This window comes from Lipotes vexillifer, unplaced genomic scaffold (assembly GCF_000442215.2).
Source record: "Lipotes vexillifer unplaced genomic scaffold, Lipotes_vexillifer_v1.1 scaffold299, whole genome shotgun sequence".
In the NCBI taxonomy this organism is placed as follows: Eukaryota; Metazoa; Chordata; class Mammalia; order Artiodactyla; family Lipotidae; genus Lipotes; species Lipotes vexillifer.
In genome coordinates this window covers 705111-720643 of record NW_006784347.1, presented here as the reverse complement: position 1 = coordinate 720643, position 15533 = coordinate 705111, and the positions used below count along the sequence as shown (strand labels likewise).

Sequence of the window (15533 nt, the reverse complement as noted above, 5' to 3'; positions counted from 1 at the left end):
GATACAGATATTCCAATATTGGGTATCTTAAGGCGAGGCACATCTCCTCTAGATGCCTTTTCATAGCTTTCCATAGGTACGTATTTTGCCACCTATGTGTCAGCCACTGGGCGTAGAGTGTCAAACAAAACAGACATGTCCTTCTCAGAACCTCTGAATGTATTTTACTTTCCTCTTTTCCCAGGGACAGGACTTAAGGTTTTCTCATGGATAAAGCAAATGTATGGGCCTCTCTTCCTCTTGGACTCTTCTGTGAAGTCTTATTGCAACGGAGCGGCTGAGATATGCCAAGCCACGAATGCAGAATGGGTTGAAATAAGGAGGAGTCCCCTGTCACACAGGCATGGGAAAAGGGATCCCATGGGTCTCATTTAGGAACCTGGATTGTATTCATGCATGAAGCAGTAGCAGCCTTACCTCCAATACATCGTAGTTACCAAGGATAGGAAGAATAATGCCATTTATTGAAACCTTTTTTGTGCCTTTATCTCATTTAATTGGCACAATCATAGAAGTATTATTTCCTCCACTTTACAGATGAGGAAACTGAGAACCCAAGAGATTAAGTCACTTGCCCAAAGTAAGACAGATGATAAGAGGCAAAATCAAGAATTAAACCCACATTTGATTGACTTTAAATCATAGCTGTCCCCTTCCCCAGCCAACAAGGCTTCCTCCTATGTCTCTCCAGGCTCTGAGGGTTCCTGCAGAGGGTTTCAGTTGGAGAGTTTCCAGGATATAAATCAGAAGGAGAAATCAGCACCTCAGCTCAGAACTAATCAATTTAGATGGTGATAGCAAACAAAACTTGTTACTCCGTAGGTCTCAGATTAGAATAAAGAACCATATTTGGGGGCTTCCCTGGTGCCGCAGTGGTTGAGAATCCGCCTGCCAATGCAGGGGACATGGGTTCGAGCCCTGGTCCGGGAAGATCCCACACGTCGTGGAGCAACCAAGCCTGTGCGCTACAACTACTGAGCCTGTGCTCTAGAGCCCGCGAGCCACAACTACTGAGCCCGCGTGCTGCAACTACTGAAGCCTGCGCCTAGAGCCCATGTTTTGCAACAAGAGAAGCCACCGCAGTAAGAAGCTCGCACACCGCAACAAAGAGTAGCGCCTGCTCACTGCAACTACAGAAAGCCCGTGTGCAGCAACGAAGACCCAATGCAGCCAAAAATAAATAAATAAAATTAATAAATTTGGGCTTCCCTGGTGGCGCAGTGCTTGAGAGTCCGCCTGCCGATGCAGGAGACGCGGGTTCGTGCCCCGTTTCGGGAAGATCCCACATGCCGCGGAGCGGCTGGGCCCGTGAGCCATGGCCACTGAGCCTGCACGTCCGGAGCCTGTGCTCCGCAAATGGGAGAGGCCACAACAGTGAGAGGCCCGCATAACGCAAGGAAAAAAAAAAAAAAAAAAAATTAATAAATTTATATAAAAAATAAAAGAACCATATTTGGGGAAGCCACAAGACCCAAGAGTTCTTGAGTGAAGCTAAAAAGATCACCTTTGCACATAAATTCCAAAACTCAAGTCTACGCTCAAACAACCTCTCTATTCCCCATACGAGACTCTCCCACTCTGGGGTGGCCTCTCTGTGCCACCCCCACCCAGTTCTGTCTCTGTCCCTTCAACACTGTGTATCCCAATATAGCTCTCCAACTCTCATCCTACATCTGCTTCCCAGGGATCTGATGTTACCTGCAAGCCAGCCCCCAACACTGAGATGGGGGATTTAACTACAATTGCAACTGCTTTTACTGGGGGCTTATTACTCTGGAGGTCTTCTCTAGAGCCCATGCTCTTAAATATGACTCTACTCTGCCTCTCAGAGGGAGTCTGAGGCTAGCTCAGTACAACCTATCGCCACTTCTGGAATCACCCCAATCACAACAATGAATCTGTGAACAGATCCCCAAGAGGATATTTCATGCAAACTTAGGTATGTCAATGCAGTGGAATCCTCTACGGATTATTGAAAAAAAAAAACAGTTCGACAAAAGGTATACTCGGGGTGGAGAAAGAGACACCAAAATAACAAATACGCTCTTCATTTTCACTAATTGATCCAAGCACCATGCTAGGCTCTATCTTGTGTTACCTTACTTACTTCTAAAACTGTAAGAAAATATAATGATTAGATTCAGAAATCATTCCAAAATTCAGTAAGCTGTAGATGTGAAAAAAAAAAAAGCAAAAATGTTTTAAGTTCATGGAAGCAGGCATCTCTGTAGGAGACAGCTGAATTGCCTCTGGATTTCTCCATTCAGACAGCATCTGAACCAAGGCTCTAACCTCTCCCAGGGCTGAATGCTGGAGATTCATAATTCCATGCCATGGTCATCAGGCTGCTCACTGCAGGCTAAAGACATCAGCTGACCTGTTTGAGCATCTGTCACATGGGAAGCTTCAGCAGTAATAACTTAAACAGCCCCCTATATATTATCTCTAACTCCTTCATCAAGTTATGGGTCATAAATTGTGATGATTTCATGAGTGTATACTTATCTCCAAATTCAAGTCATATACATTAATTATATACAGAGTTTTGTACGTCAATCATACCTCAATAAAGTGGGTTTTTTTAATGATGCTGTTGCCCTCTCCTGCACAATCTCTTATACATGCACAAGTCGTGAAGGAAGTCATCAAGTATTTCTGAATAGCTATCTTCGAAATGGCCTTAGCAATAAATCTTACTTTTTAAAAAATATCTTCTGCAGGAACTAAATTGCCCTACAATGAGTACTACTCTTTTCACTAAAAGTAGGTATACGCACACTTGTGCGTCCTCTGCAGAGAAACACAGCGGACCAGGAGCCAGAGCTCTCCCTGGGAAGGTCACCCAGGCTCCGGAAAGCTCACGGGCAGCACCCTTGGGCTGTGCTCTGCTCTGCCCCTCCCAGCACCAAGGAGGCCGAATGCCAACTGCCTTGGCAGCTGATAGTGTGTGCAGCAGCAGGAGAGACAAAGCCAGGGAGCCAAGCCAGCTCCAGGGACCCCTGGCGTAGCAGCTCGCATACAGTGGAGATTTTTCGGATGCTGGGTTTGTCCCGGAAGCAGAGGCACCGCTGCCACCCGGGGACACTGTAGGAGGCAGAGCCCTCATCCTCCTCCGAATCTTTCCCGCGGGGAGCCACCAAGCAAAAACCAAACAGAAACTTGGGAGAAAGTGTACACAAAGAGAAAGGGTAATGTCGAGTAACCGGCAAACCCGGGGGCGCACACACTCTCATCCGAGAAGCTACAACCGCATCCCTCGGCCAACGCGCGGGAACAGCCCCGGGAAGCCCCAGCTCGCCTTGGCTTCCAGAGCCAGTCTGCCTTCGGAGGGCCGGGACCACCTGCGATGGGCGCAGCCGGGGCTGAACTCGGGGCTCAGAGATGCGCCCACCTCACCGCGCACGTTGAGACCGCCCGGAGCAGGCGCCTAACCTGGCTATGGGCTTCGGGGTCCCGGAGGACCCGCCCCTAGGTAGCCTCTCGCCTTTCCCACAGCGGGGCCCGGAAGGTCCCCAGCTCCGGGCTCCGACAGCCCCAGGCTGGCCCCGCGCACTCGGAGCGCAGCCGCGCAGGACCCGCCCGCCCGGCTTCCCCGCTCGAAGTCTGCACACTTGGCTGCGTCCCCGCCGCGCGGGAGCCTCACTCACCTCCGACGCCGACGCCCGCCAGCGCCCCCAGCACCAGCACAGCGGCCCACAGCGGCAGCGCTCGCATCTCGTCCGCTGGCCGCCGCGCTCTGCCTCGGCCGCGTCCTCCAGCCCCACAGCTAGCAGCGGCGCCCGCGGCCGCTTTTCCGTGGCCGAAGGGGAGGGGACGCAGGGGGTGGGACGCAACGGGGCGGGCCGTGGACTTGCGCTTCCTCCCCTCTGGCACTTTTCTGGACCCTCCACCGCATGCGGGGAAGTGAGAAACCGCCGCTCGTTTCTCGCCACTTCGTCTCAGCCAGCGACGATCGCCGGCCAGTACGCAAGGCAAGACTGGGACCGGGGAGGGGGGAGGGGGGGCGGGGGGCGAGGTCGCGTCTTCCGCAGACATCCTGGTCCCAGGGTGCGCGCTGGGCACTTGGAATACTTAGAAAAGCCAGGAGCCTCTGGCACTTTTCCCTGGAGACACCCACGCGGCTTTCTCTTTCCCCCTGAATTCCTTGGGCACTTGCCCTCTGTACCTTGAGTTTTGGTCATTCACACATTCATTGAATTGACAAACCTGCTGAATGCCTACTCTGTGCCAGGCACCGGTTTAGTCCTTTATTATTCACTAATTTTTATCTTGGGTTGGTTCGGTTTTCAGGTAAACTGTAAACCTCTTGAGGAGAGGACCACATCTCAAGCTGTGTAAGCACTTGATGTCCAGAAAGGGCCTTTCTCTACAAATACTTGCTTGCACAGCGTAAGTATCTGATAAACGTTTCAAGACACAGTCAATATACTACCTCCACTCAAACTCACAGGCTTTGGAGCTTTATCTTACTCTCTTCAAAGGCTTCCTGCCTCCGCCGAATCCTAACTATTGCTCTCTGGGTCCTCCCCAAACTAGAAACTTCAGGAGGCTCAAAGGGGTAAAATGCTAGGGCTATGAGCAGGAGGCCACCAGTGGCAGGGGCTGGTTCAGGCTGCCTCAATGGGAAACTCTAAGGATGATTAAAAACAAGGCCTGAAGACTTCCCAGGTGGCGCAGCGGTTAAGAATCCTCCTGCCAGTGCAGGGGACACGGGTTCGAGCCCTGGTCCCACATGCCACAGAGCAACTAAGCCCGTGCGCCACAACTACTGAGCCCATGTGCCACAGCTACTGAAGCCCATGCGCCTATAGCCTGTGTTCCGCAACAAGAGAAGCCACCGCAGTGAGAAGCCCGTGCACCGCAACGAAGAGTAGTCCCTGGTCGCCACAACTAGAGAAAGCCCGTGCTCAGCAACAAAGACCCAACACAGCCAAAAATAAATAAATGAATAAATAAATTTATTAAAAAAAAATAAGGCCTGAGGCATCAGGCAGGATTTGGACATCTCTCCAGCTCTTGGGCTCCCCTAAAGGCTTTCAGGCTGCCCCTGGGCTTCCCTAAGCCCTCTCCTGAGACACACAAGATACCTGAAAACTGGCCCTGCCTCAGATGTCCAGCCTCATCTCCCATCCTAGTCCAAGAAGATACTTAGCATTCCCGAACACACCATGCCTCTCTGTCTGACTGATCTTACTTCCTTTTTCCACCTGGAAAATTCCACTTCTCTTTCAAAACATTTCAGATGTCACTTCTTCCATATAATCTTATCTGATATCCCCCTTCCTTCTGCCCCACCCTCAGCAGAGATGGGCATTCCCTCCTCAGACCTCCCAAACACTAGGATACACCAAAAGAATAGCACACATCAGCAGAAGTGTCACTAGCAATTTGCAAGGAGGCAGGGGAGGAGCCAGCCCACAATGGGTAGATGGGCTTCCTGACCTGAGGACAATATACCTCTCCTAGCTGCTGGAAGTCCTCTAGGTCAGAAGCCATTTCAACAGTGTTGCCATTGCCCTGGTGCAAAATCCAGATCACACAGCCTGGTTACATCTCTGCCTCGATATTTACTTATGTGTTTAATTCCCATATATATATAACCAGTCTCCCACTCACCTAGGTGTCTCCGCAGCCTAGCTCTGCTGGTGCCAACCACTTGGGGTGGGCACTGGCCCAGAAAATATGCCATCCAAATTTCCAACCCCTTCAGCCTGAAGAACTTTCTTTAGCAGATCTTGTAATTAAGGTTCACTGGCAGCAGATGTGCTCAACTTTCATTTGTTTCATCCTCATTTTTAGTGATATTTCTTATATAGAGATTTCTAGGTTAACAGGGTTTTTTTTTCTTTCAGTACTTTAAAGATGTTGTCCTACTGTTATCTGGCCTCCACTGTTTCTGATAAGAAGTGAGCCATCATTTATTATATTTTATTTATTTAGTTAGTTAGTTTTGGCCACGGCACGCAGCTTTTGGTATCTTAGTTCCCTGACCGGGGATCAAACCCTGGCCCTCGGCAGTAAAAGCACAGGGTCCTAACCATTGGACTTCCAGGGAATTCCCATCATTTACATTCTTGTTCCCTTGTCTTTTCCCTCTGGCTTTTTTTTAAAATCATTTACACTTACAGAAAAGTTTAAAAATATTAGAGAGTTCCCTTTTATCCTTCACTGTTTCCCCTACTATTAACATTTTGGATTACCATATTGTAATGATTGAACACAGGAAGTTAACATCGATATGATACTATTAACTAATCTAGACACGATATTTGAATTTTGCCAGTATTCCACTAATGTCCTTTTTTTGGTGTAAGATCCAATCCAGGATCCCATATTGTATTGTCATCATGCTCCTTAGTCTCCTTCAATCTATGACATTTTCTCAGTCTTCCTTTTCTTCTCATCACCTTGACACTTTTGTGTCAATTATTAGGCCAGTTATGGTATAGTATGACTCTCAGTTTGGGTTTGTCTGATGTTTTCTCATGATTGTATTGAGGTATTCTATACAAGAATATCACAAAAAGTATGTCTTGTCATTACATTATATCAAGGGGTACATGATGACAATACAGCGTATTACTTACAGTGTTAACTTTGGTCACATGGTTAAGGTGGTCTCTGCCAGGTTTCTTCACTATAAAATAACTATTTTGCTCTTGCTCTTTGTAATTAGTAAATACTTTATGAGAATATAATACTGCAATTCTATGCAAATATCCTGTTTCTCTTCATACTTTCACCCACTAATTTTAGCATCCATCAACGGTTCTTGATTGCAATTAGTTAGTGTGATGTTTGGTTAATAGTGATTTTCCACTTCCATTTTTCCTTCTATAGCTATTAATCGGTATTCCATAGCAAGGAAGACCTGCCCCCTTCTTCCTCATTTTTAAAATTCAGTTATTTATTTATAGCAGTATGAATTCACGGGTATTTATTTTATTCTATGAGTTATAATCCAATACTGTGATTTATTTCGTTGCTCAAATTGTCTCAGTGTGACTCTAGCTGCTTTTAATTTACTCCTTATCTTCGGTTTTTTAGCAGCTTGACTGTAAGATGAATAGGTGGTTTTCTTCATATTTATCCTGCTTGAGGTTGGTGAGACTCTTGGATATATAAGTGGTTTATTTTTCACCATATATAGGAACTCCTTAGCCATTATTTCTTCCAATATTTTTTCTGCCCATTCTCTCTCTCCTTACCTTCTGAAACTCCAATTACCCATATTTTAGAAGTTATCTAAAATAAATTGTCCCACAGGCCACTGAGGCTCCAGGTTTTTTTAATCATTTTTTGGGTTTGTTTTTCAGTTAAATACTAATCTCTCTTTAAGTTTCCAAACCCTTTCTTTGGCAGTCTCGAATATGCTGTTAAGCCTAGCCATGAAATCTTTCAGACATTGTGTTTTAAGTTCTAGAATTTCCCTTGGCTTGTCTTTCATAGTTTCAGTTTCTCTGCAGAGATTCCCCATATCTTCAATAATTATGTCTATATTTTCCTTTAAGCCCTTAAACATGTTTACAACCACTATTCTAAAATTTCAGTCTGCTAATTCTGACTCATCTCAGGAAATGTATCACTTTATTGCTTTTATTTTAAATGGTGGGTCCCAATTTCCTGCTTCTTCATATGTATAGTAATATTAGATTATATACTAAACATTGTGAATTATTCATTTCAGAGTGTATATTGTCTTCCCTTGAAGATTATTGAGTTTTGTTATATTAGGCAATTAAACTACTGGCAGGTTATCTTGACAGGTTGGTTTTATTCTTTTTCAAGGCTGGTCATTTTAAATTTTATCCTTAGTCTTAGGGTGTGTGTTTTGTTTTGTTTTTTACTGTAGAACATGGTCCTTACTCCTAAGGTATGGACTTTCTGTATCACCTAAGTACCCAAGTTGTTTAGTGAGATCTTTTCATTCTGACTGGGCTAAAACTCCAACATCTCTAAGCCATGTACAACCTCTGGTGTTCTCATCAGCTCTCAGCTGCTCTCTGCTAAGTCTTATAGAGTCTCATCATGTGCATGTGCAGCTCATCCCTTATCCAAAGACCATGGAGATCACCCATGCAGATTTCTGGGGGCACCTCTCTGTTCAACTCCCTCCTCTCCAAAAGCCTTTCCCACAAATTACAGCTTCCTCAGCAGCCCTGAACTGTAATCTATGCACTTCACCTCAGTGAGACCATCATGCACTTATTAGGCTCCACCTTCTTGCACTGCAGTCCAGAAAGTTCCCCCAGGCAGAAAGCTCGGCAGATGTAGGGCTCATCTCATGTGTTTCCCTTCCCTCAAGGATTATAATTCTGCTTTGTCATATTCAATGTCTAAAGCAGTTTCTCATATATTTTATCTAAATGTATTGTTGTTATCTGTGGAAGAGCAAGTCCCATACCAGTCACTTTGTCATAGTCAGAAGCAGAAGTTCTGTCATTATTTATTTTTCCACTCCACCTCTTCCACCATCACCTCTCTGTGGTAGACAGTGAGATCCTTGAGTGCTTATTATCTTCATATTCCCCGGTAGGCTCTCAGTAAAAAAAAGAATTTCTTCCTATTTTTGCCTTCTTAGCAGCCCTTGATAGTTAATTTTAATAAAATATTAATTGAACAACGATGTTGGGGGATCTGAGTGTCTATTCTGTGATTTGCCCAAGTACCATACTCCCAAGGTGATAGGACTATGGAGGGGTATCCAATGCATGACAGATAGATCTTCTCCAAGATCCATTTAAGATGCAAGAGGGAATTCCCCAGTGGCCCAGTTGTTGGGACTTGGTGCTTTCACTGACAGGGCCCGGGTTTGTCCCTGGTTGGGAAACTACAATTCCGCAAGCTGCACAGTGTGGCCAAAAAATAAAAAATAAATGTCAATGATGAGACAGTAGAAAGAGGAAAATTAAAAAAAAAAAAAAAGATGCAAGAGTCACAGTATCTGGCTCCTTGATTGACCTTGGCCAGGCTGACCCCAAGATAGGAATCCTTTCCCTGTGCTCTCATCAATAGTCTGCTCTCTTGGGGAAGCCTCACTTTTATCCAGTTCCTCGATGTCACCACTATAAGTTGGAGGAAACACTTTTGTGGCCATTTCCTGGACCTCTTGCCTTCAAGGTCATGCTTATTTCCCCTTTGTACTAAGAGTCTGAAGGTCCCTGGATTCGGGTCCCTGCCCCACCTCTTACTAGTTAAGTGATCTTGAAAAAGTCTCCAAGAAGGGAACCCTCCTACACTGTTGGTGGGAATGTAAATTGGTACAGCCACTGTGGAGAACAGTATGAAGGTTCCTTAAAAAACTAAAAGTAGAGCTACCATATGATCCCTCAGTCCCACTCCTCGGCATATATCTGGAGAAAAACATGGTCCGAAAGGACACATGCACCCCAATGTTCATTGCAGCACTATTTACAATAGCCAAGATATGGAAGCAACCAAAATGTCCATCAACAGAGGAATGGATAAAGAAGATATGGTATATATATATATATCACCTAAAAAAATGATACAAATGAACTTATTTACAAAACAGAAACAGACTCACAGACTTAGAGAATGAACTTATGGGTACCAGGGGGAAGGGAGAGTTAGGGAGTTTGGGACTGACACGTACACACTGCTATATTAAAAATGGATAACCGACAAGGACCTACTGTATAGCACAGAAAACTGCTGAATATTACGTAACAACCTAAATGGGAAAAGAATTTGAAAAAGACTAGATACGTGTATATGTATAACTGAATCACTTTGCTGTAAACCTAAAACTAATACAACATTGTTAATCAACTATACTCCAATATAAAATAAAAAGTTTAAAAAAACCCACGATCATCTTGTTTAAAAAAAAAAAAAGTCTCCAAGTCCTCTCTATACACATTTTCCTTATCTGTAAAACTATCCGTTCCCTGCCCTTTTCCTCACCCCCAAACCCACTCTACCCCCTCCCAACATACACACACACACACACACACACACACACACACACACACACACACACGTTTATGAGGTTCTAGAAACCAGGGATACGAAAGCCTTTGGAATATGAAAAACACAGAGGAATGTGTTCTTATTGTTGTTATTATTTGTGGAGCGATTGTAGGTCTATCAATGCAAATTCATTCTTCTAGTGAAGGAGACTGAGTGTAGAGTAAGTATATTGGCTCAGAATCTCCTCCTACACATTTGTCAGCGGCTCTTCTGTCCATTGAGAGAGAGAGAGATGATAGAGCTGTTCCTTTGGCTTAAAGGAAATGGGCTTTTCAGAGTCCACACTGACTTAACAATGATATAGCTTGGAATTTCTGGGCTCTGGGGAGCTGTCTGAGAAAGTACCCTTAGATTTTTATCAACGTTGTGGAGGGATGAGCTCAGCCTTGGCATTTCATATTCATTCACAAGTATGTATTAGGCACCTGCTGTGTGCCAGGTGATTCTCAGCATACTGAGGATGTGGTAGTGAAGAGCCCCAGGCCCTGCCCTCCTAGAGCTTGAGCCCAGTTGGGCCTGAGACAATCAAGTTCTGTCTGGGAGTGCATCCTCAAGTGAGCCAGACCTTTCTCTGCTGAGAAGAAAATGTAAGAGCCCGTGGACTCTCCATCCCAGCTCAGCATACAAAGTACTGCCTGGCCAAGGCTGGATTCAAGCTCTGTGCCCACAGAAGGCATCACATGGCTGCTCACACCCCATCTCAGACCAATCCAGACACCCTCCCCATCCAACCCCCAAGCCATGGTGATGCCTCCTTCTAATAACAGAGCTGCTGCTTGGCTTCTGGACCCAAATACCTGCTCTGGCATCTTTCTAAATTCCCAGTCACCCTCCTTGGGGCCCTGCTTCAGTGAATCCAAACTTGCAGCTGGGCGCCAGACATGTTTTTTTGTTTGTTTGTTGTTTGTTTGGGGGGGGCCGTGTGGTGCATCACATGGCTTGCAGGATTTTAGTTCCCCAACCAGGGATCGAACCCAGGCCACGGCAGTGAAAGCTCAGAGTCCTAACCACTGAACCACCAGGGAATTCCCCCTCCAGACATGTATTTTAGACTTCTCAGACCCTCCTTGCCTTCCTAAGAGACAGAGTAAAGTAAGGATTGCCTGTACAGGAGTCAGGTGGCCAAGAACTGAATCCTAGCCCCACTATTCATTAGCTCAGTGACCCTTGGCAAGTTGCTTAACTGCACTGAGCCTCAGTTTCCCCATCTGTAAAATCGGGATTCACTGGAAAGAACTAATGCAAACCACTTAGCACAGTGACCGGCATGCAATAAGTATTCAATAAGTGTGAACTTTTTTTTCCCCCTTAGGATCAACTCATCTATGCTGGATTCCTAGTATATCCCCACATTCTGCCTACAAGTCAAGATACCCACTGCTTCATAGTTGCTGCCTGTCACTAGCCCCCTGGGCTAGTTGAGGTGAGCTGAATTGAGGCAGGAGGATGTTCTAGGCCACGGGCATGGTCCTTGCTGGTCAAACTGACCATCCTCTGCTATAGCTCCTGGGTCAGATCCCCTGCCCCTGTACCAACCCATGGCTGATCCTTGGCATAATCAGTGCTGCTGGGACAAGTACCAGATTTTCCCAGGCTCATGGACCCCTCTTCTTGCCAACACCTAAAGCATCAGGGCTCTTCTGAAGCCAGGGACAGAGTTTCTTCACCCCAAGACGTTGGATAAGTTTCAAGGGATCTGTGAACCCCCTCTAATAGGCAAAAGTTTGTGTGATATATGTTTTCTACAGAAATAATAGTCCTTAGTTTTCACTACCTTCTTAAACTGGTCTGTGATTCCACATGTTAAGAACCGTCGCTTTGGGGGAATCCTAGCGTCTAGAACCCCATGAGGCTGGGAGGCCTTCTGGGCCTCTGAGGACTCAGAGGGGCCCCCAGTGCAGCCAGTGTCAACAGTATCCACAGTTCCCTGCCACCACTCCAGCTTCTCTGTAGAAACAGGGACCAGTCAATGGGCCTCCAAATCTGCCTGAATCCATTCCCCAATCCCTCAACAGGGAGGGTTAGCTCCCCAGGTCTCCTTCAGCCACAAAATGGCCTCCCTTCCCCCTCACCTCCCACTTTCCCTCACTGTGATGAGCTGCTTACCCAGGTCCTTTTCCCCCGAGTGTGATTTCCTTCTGAGGGAGAGAGCTAGGATTTGAGAGCGCCTTCTCTGCCCCTGATCTGTATCCAGAGTTTCTTCCAGCCACGGCTTGGAGAGACAGGTTCTGACAGAAATAAAGTTCACAGAAGTCGTGTTCTGGGAGGAGCTTCAAGATGGCGGAAGAATAAGACGCGGAGATCACCTTCCTCCCTTCTTTAAAATAAATATCCTTCGGGCTTCCCTGGTGGCGCAGTGGTTGAGAGTCCATTTGCCGATGCAGGGGACGTGGGTTCGTGCCCCGGTCCGGGAAGATCCCACATGCCGCGGAGCGGCTGGGCCCGTGAGCCATGGCTGCTGAGCCTGCGCGTCCGGAGCCTGTGCTCCACGACGAGAGAGACCGCAGCGGTGAGAGGCCCGCGTACCACAAAAAAAATAAATAAATATCCTTCTTTTTGTATACCGCCTCCTTTACAAATATTGATCATCTCCCTTAATCCTCATAATAACTCATTTTACAGAGGTAGGAACTGAGGTTAGGTGGGGTGATGGGACAGTTATTATCTTTGTTGTTGTTATATTAGCTGCCGTTTACTTTGTAATTTTTATGTACAAAATACTATGTTAAGAATCTTTTCATACTTTATTTAGTCAGCACAAAATAGGCATGGGAATCCTGATTTTACAAGTGAAGAAACAGAGGCTCCGAGAAATGCGATAATTAGCTCAAGAGCGCCTAGGTAGTAAGTGGGGAAGCAGGGATTGAGAAACAGGTCAGTCAGACTTTACAACCCACTGTCACCCTTGCTATAAGGGGGGCTATAGGTTGCCAGACACCTCCAAATGTTTCAAGTGGGCACTGCTATGTTCGTGGGAGAAATTCCTATTGGAATAAAGGAAGAGATTAAATTGGGAAGTCCATAAAGAAGTTTTCCCTAGGGTCCCTGCAGCCCAGGCCAAGTCCAGGAATTCTGCACATATAGCCCAAGAAGGCATACAGAGCCCTTCCTCCAGAAAAAGCCTTCTCCCTGCTCTCCTACCGCCTAGCGCTGCTCTATTTCCAGGTCCTGACCACTTCCTGTCTTAACGATTACAAGAAGTTACCAGCCATGACCAGCTGACTCCTGAGATATGACAACTACACCGGAAGAAACTGGTCATTAGACCAAGGTCTGGGGCAAACAGAGGGCCCCTGGGATTCAGCTTTTCCCTGAAAGGATGACACAGAGTGGGGTGACTGTGAGCCCAAGTATGATCGGCAGCATGCCTCACTTCCCCAAGGCTCTGGCTGCTTCCAACCCAGTAAGGCCTGCAATCCCCAGCCCGGACTTGGAAGCCCCAAGGTCTGAGTAAGGAGTGGAAGTGGAGAGCCCACACCTCGTGCCCTCCAACCAGAACCCCTGGCAGGAGAGCACCTCGACCTCTCAGGCTCCCCACCCTTCTCCCCTCTTGCTCCAGTCTCTTCCCCTCAGGAGCTCAGTCACCTGTGACTACCCCAAGGGTTGAGTTCCCCATCCCTGGGGAGAAGGGATAGTTACCTGCAACCACCTCTCACCTGTCTTCCTGGCCCTGTGTCTTTGGTCCTTCGCTGGGAACTCTACACTCTAGCCATCCCCTAAATGTTCAGAGGATTTTGCCTGTGGTAAAACCTTCAGACTGGGACCATCCTAGTTAAGGAATGCCCTGTTTCCTTTGTCCAGATCACAGAATGAACCTCTATTTCCTACTGCCTCAGAATTCTACTGGGCAATCCATTAAACTCAGATGACAGAGTGGTGACAAACTCATAGCTAACATTTATCAAGGGTTTATTATGTGTCAGGTGCTGTACTAAATGCTTCATAGATATTAGCTTTTAAAATCCCCACAATACCCCTAAATGAAATGGGTGTTGTTTTTATCCCCATTTTACAGATGAAGACGCTGAGGTGCAGAGAGGGAGAGTTGTTTGCCCAAGGTCACTCACTGGTGTACTGCAGTCCTCAGTTCCAAACCCTGGCATTCTGGTTTCAGAGCCCAAACCCTCAATCATCAGGAGCCTGGTGGTTCATAATGGACATTTGGGGCACTGTGGCAGGTGACCGTGAGTGTCCTTTAAGGCAGGGGGACAGAACTCTCAAAGTCCTTCAAAAACTAATTGTAGCATGGCAGAAGATGGAGAAGCACATGGTAGAACTGCCAAAGGTACATGAAATTAGTTACATGGGTTAAAAAGCTTAAGTCCCTGGTTTCCCTGGTGGCGCAGTGGTTGAGAGTCCGCCTGCCGATGCAGGGGACGCGGGTTCGTGCCCCCGTCCGGGAAGATCCCACATGCCGCGGAGCGGCTGGGCCCGTGGGCCATGGCCGCTGAGCCTGCGCGTCCGGAGCCTGTGCCCCGCAACGGGAGAGGCCACAACAGTGAGAGGCCCGCGTACCCCACACACACACAAAAAAAGTGTAAGTCCCTGCCCTATTTATGCATGGCAATTTTTCAATTGTATTCTTTATCAAGCTAGAAAACGAAACCAAATAAAAAATATGAGTGATTATAGTGCAAGACTACTCCTAACAAGTCCAAATTCCCAGAAAAAAAGAAATTTAGTAACATGTCCGCCTTAACTGCCAGTCATGTCATGCAAGTGGCTCACTGCTTCCCCTCTCTGCCCTCAAATGTGCTGTTCCTGCTCTATCTCTCCCCACAGCAACCCTCAAGCTTCATCTCAGTCAGATGCCCCAGATGCCACAAAGAGAGGACCAGAGGCTGGGGTCGCTGGGGGACACCCCCTCATTCCACCTTACCAGCTGGAGCCCAAAGCAGCCTTGCCCATTCTTTCTGAGGTCAGATTTTAGACTCCTGTTCCCTGGGAAGGGTCTCTCACTGACTTCTTGTCTCTGGTCACTTCCTTATTCCAAATCACCTCGGTTTTTCTGCCTAGATTTTATTACATGCTGGTTTGATTTTTTTTTTTTTCCTTTTAACCTGCTAGCAGGTTTGCACCAAGGAATCTGGGTGCTTGGCTTTCTACTTCCTTGTGCACTCCTGTCATCGGGACATTTGGTGGCTGGAATGGTACACGACAGCCAAATAAAGACAAGTTTTGAGGAGAAGGGAGAAAAAGAAATCAGACTCCTTAGAGGAGAGAGGGACTTTCAGAGTATCCTTGACTCCTTTACTTCAAAAGGAAACTAAGCGATTTCCCTGGTGGTCCAGTGGTTAAGACTCTGCACTTCCACTGCAGGGGGCATGGGTTTGACTGGGCATGGGGTGGAGCCTGGAGGGGCCGAGGAAGGCAAGTGCACTGTAGCTGGTGCTTAGTCTGAAGCTTCTGCCCACTCACTGAGTGCCCTGATGGGAGTTACTTAGCCTCCACCAGCCTCAGTTTCCTCACCTGTAGAATGGAGATAATTGCACCTGCCCCTTGAGGAGTCGCTGGGAAGAGTAACCATACAAAGCACGTGA

General features: G+C 46.9%; 1 protein-coding gene across 1 annotated transcript in view; it reads right to left on the bottom strand.

The window, feature by feature from the left end:
- ITGB3 (integrin subunit beta 3) overlaps nt 1-3737 on the bottom strand; it is a 57839-nt gene extending 54102 nt beyond the window's left edge. The window contains exon 1 of the mRNA XM_007456740.1: nt 3648-3737. Within this exon, the coding sequence (XP_007456802.1) occupies nt 3648-3714 (67 nt within the window). The 5' untranslated portion in view covers nt 3715-3737. The remainder of the gene's footprint in view (nt 1-3647) is intronic.
- Between the last annotated feature and the right edge of the window lie 11796 nt (nt 3738-15533).